This window comes from Venturia canescens, chromosome 1 (assembly GCF_019457755.1).
Source record: "Venturia canescens isolate UGA chromosome 1, ASM1945775v1, whole genome shotgun sequence".
Taxonomy (NCBI): Eukaryota; Metazoa; Arthropoda; class Insecta; order Hymenoptera; family Ichneumonidae; genus Venturia; species Venturia canescens.
Genome location: NC_057421.1, coordinates 28,348,956 through 28,361,328, shown reverse-complemented (window position 1 = coordinate 28,361,328; position 12,373 = coordinate 28,348,956). Strand labels below are relative to the sequence as shown.

Here is a 12,373-nt window from a genome sequence, read left to right as displayed (position 1 = left end):
ACGTACACCCGTTTCCGGGAGAGGATGAGAGATAAGAAAAGATCGGTGACTTCGTCGGGTTTTTATACGAATGTATGGACATAACAAATATAAATATCCACACACTTCTTTCTGCGCGGAAGCGTAATGAGAAAATTCAAAATGGCTTATTTGCATGTAAATCTTTAGAGTGATGTTTTTTTTTTTTTTTTTTTTTTATTTTCACGTTTGTTGTTATTGTTCGTCTACTAATTGATCATTCGTGCATAACGTCGTTGAATGTCATACAATCGCGAGGAAATTTATCATCAAGTTTGCATGACCTATTCGACTAACACCAAGTCTTTATAATTATGGACTTGGCGTAACAGTGATTAAACTGTAACTGCGTGTACACGAGGATTCTGATATTATTGCAATTCCGCTCGGTGGTTCTAATCAAACTCGTCATTCTGATATACAGACGGTGGCTCTTGCAGGCTATCGCGAATGTCATCAATCGTACAATGGATCTAATTAGTTTGGCGATAAGATAAAGTGTGTTGTCTGCAAATGCGTACCGATTTCGCGAACGCGTGCACTCGGGATGTGACGAACGATTTGTGATCAAGAGTGATCTGTAGTAATTGGAAAGTCACTTTGGAAAACGAGCCAAGACGAAAAAATGGGTAAGAAAAATCATAAGGAGAGAATGAATTGCGGAATTGCAGAAGCGATATCGGGGCTTCACAAAATATTCGTTTTCGTTAATCGTCTCATATTTGCGAGTGTGTTGGTACAGATAAATGATGTTTCTATTTCAATGAGAAGAACGTGCTCGGGAATAATATGGTGGTTCTCTGTGTGCTCAGAGATCGCTTCGAATACGTTAATTGCGACTCTATATTTAAATGGGTAAGAGGGAAAACGGGCCAATTTTTGAGCGAACATTGTGAAGCGAAAGTCTCGAAACGACAACGATGAACGAGAGTCGATTACATATGAGAAGAGGCGAATGGAGAACTCCCGGAAGCACGTATAGGAAAAGTATTACGGTCACTCTTTGCAGAGTAAATGGAGGAAAAACGTTATATATACATATGTAACACACAAATACATTCCACTCTATATATGTATAAATCTATACGAAGACAAGAACTTTGTGTACCTCGCAAACGCCGATAAATTCAGAATCGATTGCCTCTCGACTACACTCGAATTCCTTCAGCTCTCACAAATGTGTTCCTTGTCACACGAGAGTGATAAATCCGCAAACAAATCCTATATATGCGCATGTCTATTTGTGTCATGGCTGATATAACATTGAGCTACGAAAGCCATTGGATACCAGCTAAAATTATTATTGCCATAACCAAAATTCTCCACTGAATATTAGTTTCATCGTTGTAACCATGCTCGTGAAAAAAATTCATTGAAAAATATGAATTCGAACCCTATCCGAGCTTTCATTTGTTTTCATTCGATAGAAAACTCATAGAACGTCTCGGAAGCAGGTTCAAAAAAGTTTTTTTGGCAAACATCATTTTGATTTACGCGAAAATGTGAATAACAAGCAGCGAGAAATTCGTTCTCCAAGATCCCACGTATGACTGTGTACCGATAGCCGATGATTGTACGGAATTTCGAGGTTACTCGCGAGAGTATCATCGGTACGTCAAAACAGAGAGAAATACATGGAGAGTGAAATAGCAAGGAAAAAATGGAAGGCAGCATTCAAAGCGAATTAGCGAAACCGAGGCCAAGGTTTCCGCTTGTGGTAACAAGATGAAACGATCAGGAGTTATATCTTCTCGGAATTCCTCGCTAATGTTCCTTCTTCCACAACTATATATATCGATTATGCATACACACATATACGCGTCGCGTGTACACAAACAATCCAAAGAATAGTGTAGCCATACGTCTAGCAATGCCTGCACAGAATCCTGTCCGTGGCAAAGAAAAACGAAAGTAGTTCAAGTTCAGTTGATATAAGACTGTGAAATAAAAGTGCATTTGTGAAGTCCGTATCCGTATTATTAGTAATTTCAACGAAACGCTTCAAGAATTCACGTTCAAATTGAATTTTCTAATTTTGGATGTCACGCCAGCTTTATTTGGGATGGAAAAACATGTACGAGGTCAATTAATGTTTGGATCCTCGAACAGGCTATTTTAGAATCTCCGTGTGAAGTCAGAAGTCAGGTGGCAAATCTTTAGTACTTTCGTGCTACCTCGTCGATAAAATCTGATTACAAACCAACTTCGGAGACTGCTGAAAATCGCTATTTTGCTCTCCACTCCATGAACGAAATTCAATTTTACCAATACCAAGACAGATGCGGATTCTATGAACTAATCAAATTCCCCGATCAACGGTCTTAGCCGAGTATAATTACACCTGTGATGAAAATGCTCGGCCATTATATATTTTCAACCAAGAATCATGATATTTATTCTAAATTCATACCGAAAGAGGAGAGAGGCTGAGACTCACTCATTATTTTTATTCTCCACGCAATACTAGGAACAAAGTTCTCGATACTGAGAACGTAACAATTGATTTTACGTATGAAATGAAGAATAAATGAGAGGAAGCGGATGAAATTGCATAGGAGTCGGCATCAATGACCCTTATTAGAATACCAAGATGAGTTATATATAAATGAAGCAATACGCGAAAGTAAATGGAAAGACTTCTCAGTAAAATACCTATAACCACAATATTATCGGTCTGAACGATGATCCGAATCGATTCAATACTGAGAATCAGATCCTGAGATGTTTGGAATAAAAAAATTGTACTGCACGATCTCGTTGCATGAATGCGATCGTGAATAGTGTAAAAGTTTAAGAGTTCGTTAGTTTAATCTATTGAAATCTTCACTCGAAGCAATTTCCACCACCATCGAATCACAAGCTCTGCGAAAACGGATGATCCCCGTTTTCATTCAAGAGCAGCGTTTGTAACTACTCGCGTCAGTTTTAACTCCAATTCGAAAGAAAGAGAGAGAAACGCGGAAAGTACTCTCGCGAGTATTACGGGTCGTTCGTACGTATGTATTAATTGTATTATAGATGTGAGTAGAAAGTGAGCCATAAGAGAGGTTTCAAACGTGAGTACATTTCATTATATACGGTTGCCTGCGATCTATGTATTTCGAAGCCATGACTCTCTCGCATTAATGGCTTGGATCGACATTGCCATGAGGATTCCAAAACCTCCCGGCAATATGCCACTCTAATGTATGATGCTCGAAGTAGCACGCGTGGATTCCATGATGAATGTGCACTTGGAAAGTTGGCAATTCTCTTTGTATACGAACAGCGGACGAAAAAGAGTTTGGAAATAATATGTTGCGTATAAGGGCTCTAAAAATTCGGGAATTGGAAAATTTCGATGGCCATCTGTAACGATAGACATTTCTCATCGCGTTTATTCGGAAAAATAAATATCGACAAAAGGTTTGGGTCTAATGGCTCGCAGTACTTTCCCTTTGTCTGCCCTCTCACCTACTTTTTACCTCCTTTTCGACGCAACCCAGGAACCTTTTGTTCCATATTACTTGAAGCGAAACGCCATGGGGCCCCGTAATTACACGGCTGAGATACTACCACCCGAACCGCCTGTGTTGGTTGTAGCGGGCATTTGCCGGCAGTGAATCTCGCCTCATATATTTCTGGCGAAAATCCTTTCACCTCCGCAGAACTCTACCTATTCATGTATATATGCAGCAACCTACCGTAGTGTAACGTGATCGGAAGTCATAATGACAAAAAACGAGTAAATAAAAAGATACGACGATCGTGGATCGCACGATGAAAAGACCGGAAGAATCGACATGGAGACCTGGATGTTCAAGCAGCGACGGTGGAGATTGTCCAGTTATCCTACTGACCTCACTGGCCGAATTGACGAAAAAACTGTCGGGCACACTTTCCTTTTTACCGAAGATCAATACAGTTTTATCACAGAATGAACTTTTTCCTTGTGTGTCTTTGCGATAATTAATTCGCTCTGTTCAGCGAACCATTCAATTGCTAGAAAAGTTTATCCGCAAACTAAAAATTACTGCTCTTGTATTGTGAATTACGGGGAATTAATATCTGCCTTAAAGACATTGTCTTTCGATTAGCTTCTGTCCAGAGTTAAATACAGAACAAGAATGGTAATTTTTTCATTTCTCGATATATTATTTAGAATATAAAAGCAACGAAAGCTCATGAGTTGAAGATTTGAAGATCTTGATTACAAGCGATTTGCAAAAAATACAAAACGAAATGTTGAGAAATGAAAATTTAATTATACCCTAATGAGTGCGTGTAACGTGCAATCATCAGCGATGAGTTTAATAAGAGAAATCCTCATATTCACGTTTCCTGGCCCTAAAAAATACGCTTTCGAATAACCGAGTGAAGAGAATAACGTTACAGGCGTAAATACACGACAAAACAATTTTCCAGACACTACCTTAATCTGCGGAAACGCTCGAGCTCTCTCTTTTCGCTTCGTCTCTCTCATTGTCTTTTTCGCTCACCGTCTGCCTCTGTCAATCTGTCCATCTCTCTTCCTCGATGCTCCCTCTTCAGAAATAAAGTATATTTTCATGCGGTTAAGACCGCGAGAGGTGCGCGGAAGGTTCTTGATTAAAGATCCATCAGTAGAACTCTCGCAGCTTTCTACGAGAAGCGGGAACGAATAAAAAGACAACTTTGCGCCTTCGCAAGGAGAAGAGGATGGGGAACAAGCGCAGTAGTGCTCATGCTCCACACTAGATCATTCCACATTGCAGGCATTCATCGCGTATTAATCTTCTATCATCGAGATCGCGGCCACCACGCTTTTCCTCGCACATCCATACCCAGCACCGTATCTTTGTATAAATATATATGAGCAATTTTATTTTTGAGCTAATAAGTCGGCCCCACGATCATAATTAGCTTTCTACTCTCAGCAGTTCCTCCCACTAGGAATAAACAAACGTGAACGAGACGGAGGGTTTGCCAATACTCAGAGGTTCCTACGCGAATCACTGTATCTTTCAAAACGTATATGTACAAGGAATTCTGTAACAAATTTAAAAGGTTACAAAATTACTGTGCACAATAATAGTTAAGAATTTTCATTACAGTGATCAATTAAATAAATATTGTTTAAAATTTTTTTAAAAAACAAATCAAATAATGATTTTATCAACGTTTGTACGCAGAAAGGGTACAAAATATTACACTTTTGTATGATACTCGAAAATTTTCGTTGAAATGAATCAAACGTAGAGAATCTTATAGTGATCCTGGTTCAATTACATTTGAATATATTTTCAACGCGGATACAGTAAACTATTGATCACTTTTGATCGTAACCTCGATCCAAGACGATAAAAATCTCAATTTTCCCTCAAATTCTCTTGAAAACAAACGATATGGAGATTTCTGAGTCTGCTATACAATAGACGCTTTCGTGGTTTCTTGAGGTAAATTGGGGATTTTATATTTCCAAAAAGTGGCTAAAGCGATCAAAATACATCGAGATAAACTGCAAATTCCTATACGACAAAGCCTTATTGATTACCTTAGACGAAACAATGTAATGGCAATAGCCGATAGAAAGAAGTGCCATTACACGTGACATTTTTATGCCTGATAATATTGGTGGTAGCACTCGAACCTCAATCAATAATTCTCGTTGGGTTAGATTGCTCAAATGGTGTTAATTAAATAGTAATAATAATTTCGACCCGTTCACAATATCTTTGACACCAACATTTGTTTATTACAACCGAGACCAAAACCACTGAATAATGCTTACTTATTACGATTTACGAGGGTCATAAACGTCACTGCAATAAGAAATCGAGTGACACTCGGTTGCTACCAAAATGCATTATTTTTTTGATATCACAACCGTATTGAGGCTTATCTGAACTGCTGTTCAATTGAATTTCAAGAAAAAATGCTAGTTACTTGGCATCCCTAAGTTTCTACCTTTAAAAATATCAGCCAGCAGAATTTCATGAGAAATTACGAAAAATAATGGATCATTCGCAACCCCGCTCGGAAATAATTTTGCAAGAGTTAATTCACCATAATTCTTTCAGAACCTTTAATATTTGCATGATTCATGGATAAAACTATCGTGGAGTTTTACGTTGTTAAAATGTGCCCAGCCCAAAGTGCACAATATTCATTTATCGTGTATTCATGAATAATAAATAACATTTTGCATGAATCTGTTGACGAAAAACTACTCAAGCTTAAAGTCTTGCTGTTTATACATAAGTACACAAACTCAATCATCTATTTGAACGAATCATCAACTGCAGCACAGAGGGTGCTGAATATTTCACCACAGCTTAGAAGCCTGCGAACTATTAGACAATATTATGTACACACTACTCGAGAATATCTACATAGTTACGAAGAAACTCGAAGCTAGTTTTTATTGCTACTTAAAATATAAAGTACGACGAAAAACGATCGTGTTATCTTGTCACAACTGAAAGGGAGCTGAAAACACGAGAAACGTGACGTCGGTGAATTTATTGAGAGTTCAAAATTTAATTTTCAACTTCCAATTGATCGAGCATGGCTGATTGAGGAATCACATATATTGATGTGCTGTACAACGTTTGCCTTTGTCATTTGAAAACTATCTTTTTGATACTTGGCATCAAGACGACGCCACGTCTCTCTAGAGATTGTAAAAAATGTGTGGTCACTCGATTGTCAAAAGTCGATATTATTTTGTCTCATTTTAATAACGAACAACGCATCCTTCAATACTCAGCAACCTTCAATAAATTGAACGTCATAGAATGGAAACTTATTTTCGAAATTTCGTTCCTGAAAGAAAAAAAAAAAAGTAAAATTGAAAATAACTTGAACGGCCATAGTGCGTCCCTATTTCTAACGAAGCTATCAATACTCGTAAGACCTAAGTGATTAATCCAATTGACACGTGCAACGTGTTTTCCATTTTCCCAAAAGCCATATCTTTCAAATTTAAATGAGCAATAACACGACCGAATTTATCGACACTGAGAAGGAAAAAGATGCGATCAAGATTTAGTATGAAACTGACGTCTATGTGTCGAAAAGTTGTTAGTTCGCGAAGCATGCAGTATTTTTTTGCCAATGGCTTTTGTCGATTATAGGATGCTCGTATGTAGTTTACGTATTGATAGAAGAGCCTGAAAACCGAAGGAATGCGGGGGTTGAATGAACGAGCTAAAAGAGGTGCACTCCTCGGTACGTTTCAATCCACCGCCGGAAGGGATATTTCGATAAATTTCGACGAGAAAGACTTCTTTTTCTTGCTTAAGAGGAGAATGAAAAAAAAAAAAAAAAAAGAAGAAGAAAAAAGAAAAACGTTACTCAAAAGAGAGCGAATCGCATGCAACGACGAACACCAGACGAACGCTCGAGGCGATCGATTTACGTATCCACTAATGTTTGTATTTATATATACATGTACCGAGAGCTGGCGGCACGAGAGAAGGGAAAGCGGAACGGAGCATACAGTAGTAGGCTTCCTCGGAAATTGAAGAGCTAGCTCGGTTTTTGGAAAGTTTCCAATCCAACACTGCGCGAAAAGAAGAAAAAATAAATAAAGAATAATATAACGTAAAAAAAATGAAATTCAATAGCTCATCGGCTCGGTATCGACTATAAATCAACTTTTATAATCTACTATTTAACCCTTACTAATCACACCTCAAGTTTCTGGCGTAATAGTCACACGGGGTCCAAAGCACCCCACTCACTTTGGGGGACGATAAATAATTGAAAAACTGAAAAAAAAAAATAAAATAAAAATACGGCAATGTATTTTGAACCTTTAAGAAACGACCATAACGATTTTATTCTATTCGTGTTATTTTTAATATTTAAAAAAACGTCAAAGAAAAGAATGCAGAAAAAATGACTTTTTTCACAAAAATTGATGTAGAAATCGTAATTTTCAATTTAAAAAAAAAGATCAGCTCGTTCTATAAACCTGAAAAATCACGCTTTCAGGTAGTATTACTTAAATTTGTCACGCTGGGGTGGATCGGACCCCAGATCTTCTACTAAGCTAACGGGTCCTTTCAAATAACAACGATGAGGCTCTCTTCTCAAAGGTTCGAACTATCGACCGAGGGCACCACAAGTCTCATTTTTTCGAAATTCCTATTTCGTATCGTCGGTCGAAAAACGACTGGGGTCCAATATACCCCGTGTGACTATTAAGGGTTAAAATAGCATTCGTTACAGTCCAGCAAAATTTCCAAATGGTTAACAAATATCGCCCCAAAATGAAGTTTATGTTTGTGAGTAAATATCACAGTTGCAAAATATTATTCAGAGAGCAGTCATCAAATAACCTCTGTAAATTGCCAAATCTGCGATTGAATCCGAATCAAAACTTGAGAGAAAAACCATCCATAAGAGAAAAACATTCGAGTACGTATACGACATTAGTATAAATACAAGTACGTAAGGAAAATAGGTTAAGCATTCATGTAGTAAACCGAAATTCTAGTGGGTTGTATATGCAGTGACATAAGTTTAGGTACCTGCACATACCGAGATATATACGGACACCTTTACACACGAAAATATGTATATGCACACATAATAGTGCAGAGTTGGGATAACCATGCAGGCGTGCACTCGAGCCGCTTAACTTCCGTTCACAAATACAAAGTCAAGATCTCGAGGACAAGAGTTAAATTCAGCTTAGTGCTTTGAACTCAAGGGAAGAAGGGGAGGGAGGGGGCAGGCATTGAGAACTCGTGTAGAGGAAGGTAGGAGAGAAAAGTAGTTTACCTGAAGTGTGTATAGAAAAAAAAAAGTATTATAAAAAGATTTGTGATGCGAGGAATGACAGAGGATGTGAAGAATTTTATACAAAAAAGTGATTCGACGGATGAAGGGCCAAGACTATAAGTGACACAAGGCACGAGACGCGACCGACAACGTAAAAGAGTGCAGAAGAAATAACCCGAAAAACGTATTGAATTTTACTTATAAATTGAGTGTCCTCAATTTAATAATTCAATACGAACTTGAACAACGAATGCCTGTCACTGTGCAAGGGATACAAATTGCAGTATGTCAATTTTATAAATAATCGATGAGCCTGCGTGTTTGAGAGGGGCGTTTGTATGCAGCAGAGAAGACGTTATACGTATACGAAGGGCGTAAAGCGTTGTGAAGATGTAGGATGACTAAGGGAAAATATGGGTACCACAGGGAAGTGTATGTGTTGGGCACGAGGACTTAGGATTATCCGAACGTCATAAGTCGTGTCTGACCGTAGCAATCCGGCGAGAAGATGATGGGCCACAGTCGGTCGGTGCTTTACAAATGAATGGTAAAAGTCAGGGAACAATGGAGAGGAAAGAGATGATAAAGAAAAAAGGTGAAAAATCGGTAGAGATGAAAAATATGAAAATGAATAAAAGGCACAAAAAGAATAAGAATCGTGTACAGCGGCGACCTTTCAGGCAATCGGTGAATAAATTGCGGAAAAAATATTGTACACAATGGCCCGAAGCCCGCAACGCCCTTTTACCGTCTCGAAGTATCTCGCTTTCCATTTCAATGTATGTATCCATCTTATTCGTATCCCTTTCGATAAAGCGCCACGTGATCATTTAACCCGCTTCCTTGTTTGTGCTCGATACTTTTGTCTTTTCTTTCATCTTTCTTTTTCCTTTGCCTAGGCCACATCCTGTCTGAAAGTGTACCCGCGAAACATTGGGTCCCGCGCAATTTATCCACCCACCCAAGCAAGAGGAACAAGCGCCTGCGCGCGTCTTGGCACACCCACTCGACCCCGATGTCAAAAGAAATGAAATTATGTAGGCACTAATGTGCTCCGTGCTAAGCGGGCGTGTCTCTCTGTCTTTCTCATCCTTTAACACTCTCCCTCTCGTTTCTGCTCTCTTTCTCTCTCTTTTCTTCGCTCCTATCCAGCATTGCTCTAATGCTCTTTTCCCCCTTTCTCTTATAAGTGGATAAAATCTACTGTTATCAAGAACACGACCCAACGAAGGGCGAGGTAGTCGATCATTTAGCAAATTTCATCGATATTCCTCCAAGTAAATGTCGATTTCTTATCGTCGAGTTAAGTGCCCTTTTGCACGATCATCTGGCCATTCAATATCCAAAGTGTTCGAATTTTTTCAAATTTTATCCGTCCTTCATTCTGAGATTAAGTAGTAAATGTAATTGCTACAATTCTGAATATTAATTACACCTTTAATATGAAAAAATATTCTCGCAACAAAATCGTGAAAATTATTATTCACATAGAAAACACAAACCGGAAGTTATGAACGGGGAACGTGGAATCGTGAAGTTTAACCACGTAGATTCAATGTAACTGAAATTCATCTCAAAGCATTGTTTCTAACTCTGCAGACCTTTCACTTTTCAGAAGATGATATTCTTCTCAAATAATTTTACGCGAATCGAAAATAATCTTACACAAATCTTCAGTGGTAATCTACAAATAACGGACATTACAAAATCTTCATTGGTAGGACTCTACTATTAATTGCTATATCGATGAATAGAAGTATCGCAGAAATATGTTCAAGAAGCCTCGATAAAATCGTGTCGCAGCAGTTGAAAATTTCATTATTTCTCCAAGTCAACTGAAGCGCAATCTCTTAACCCCTAACAATGGCCCGAAAAGAGACAACAAGAAGGCCATTGTGGACTTTCGAAAATTGTGAATGAAGCGATTAGTGGTAAGATCCATGGAAATGTAGCTCCTCTTGTAGTCCAATTCTTCATGGCATTAGTAACGCCATCTGAAGAATATTTTGCCAAATTGTTTACTCGATCGGTAAAACAGTATGGCAGGGTTGAATTTTAAAAAAATCGTAAAATGGTATGATTGAGCCCGTTAATAAAAATTCTTGATAACGTAAAATTCGTCTGACCTTGTAAGTTGTCGAGCATGTAAGACAGCAGCTTGTAGGTCCCCGATGGTTCTCCATACAACGCCATCATTTCCTTGCTCAGTGGATTTCCTTGAAGGCCTAACACTTGTAACTGGAATAACTTTCCGATTTCATACGGTAACACGCGAAGATAGTTTTGATTCAATAACAACTCCCTGTGAAATAAAAAAACACGAAATTCATTAAAAACTACATTAATTGCAAGATCGATTATTTCTTTTATCTTACAGCATAGTTGCCATGTAAAAAAATGAATACTAGATTACATATCAATAAAAAATAATCACTTAGAACTCCAAAGTCCCATAAGGTCTTTTCAAACCTTCAAGATAGGAATGTAAATTGCTATTGCAAAATATGTTTTAATGAGCGGTGACATCATCTATTTTAACAACCAAATGCGATGAACTCGTGATAAAATTATCAAATGTTGTAGATTTAGAAAAATGAATATCAATAGAAGACGTATATTAGTACCTAAGATAGATGAGATCCCCCAGCTCAGCAGGCAAACTACGAAGTTTGTTGTTACTAAGATCTAGAGTTCTCAGATGTATAAGACGTCCAATTTCAGATGGTATCCTTTGAAGACTATTGTCATTGAGATACAAAGCAGTCAAATGAGTCAATTGCCACATATTCGGACTAAGATTCCTTATGCTTCCTGTTATCTCCAGCTCCGGCCAATAAGATTTCTTTCCCGAATTCGCATCTTCCGTTGACATGATAGTGTGCATTCGGCGCGGATTGGAGTTCTCATACTTGTCCTTATTATTGCGGGACATCTTAAATCCTTTTGGTACAAAGAATAAAGAAAATTAGAAACGAATAGAGAACACGTTTGCTACAACAAATTTCTGGTGGTTTTCCAGGAGTCGAGGGATGGTTTCAAAGTTTGAGATTATTGCTTAAATAAAATATCATGGGATAGGCAGGAAAATGGACAGGAGTTTTGATTTGAAAAACAGTAACTCTTCCTTTCAGAAAGGAAGGGGAGAAAATTTCCTGAAGAAGAAACTGGCAATGTTCGTTGACACCAACCCATATGATTTGATGAGAAGGAGCATACAGGGAAAACAGGAGCAAGGAAATCTTGTGTTTGGTTTACCGTGATTCTAAACACGGGAATCTCCCACATAAAGGAATTCTCGCAACGAACCACAATTGGAGGAAGGGCCATGTTGACGGAGGAGTCCAAAAAAAACATTGGAGAATCTTCATATCATTGAATCTTGAATCACCGCAAACGTTTGTACTCCAAAAAATTCTGGAGAAAAATTAAGCTAGTCAATTCACATTAATGAAATTATCATTTAGTTTCATTGCCCAGAAAAATAAGTAAGAATCGGAAAAGGAATTCAAATTTTTCTGCTCTATTCTAGATCTATCAACAAGTGTCTTTTTTGGCGTAAATACTAAAATTTATCGTTGAAATTTTCAGGAAAGATTCTGCTTTCAAT

General features: G+C 38.0%; 1 protein-coding gene across 2 annotated transcripts in view; it reads right to left on the bottom strand.

Moving 5' to 3' along the window:
• The window catches only part of twin (CCR4-NOT transcription complex subunit 6-like twin), a 458,979-nt gene that overhangs the window by 445,585 nt on the left and 1,021 nt on the right, over positions 1-12,373 (bottom strand). For both annotated transcript variants that reach the window (XM_043433500.1, XM_043433501.1), the window contains exons 2-3: positions 11,391-11,706; positions 10,893-11,068 (exon numbers count right to left, since the gene is read on the bottom strand). In XM_043433500.1, coding sequence (XP_043289435.1) covers positions 10,893-11,068; positions 11,391-11,698 — 484 coding nt within the window. In that variant the 5' untranslated portion in view covers positions 11,699-11,706. The remainder of the gene's footprint in view (positions 1-10,892; positions 11,069-11,390; positions 11,707-12,373) is intronic.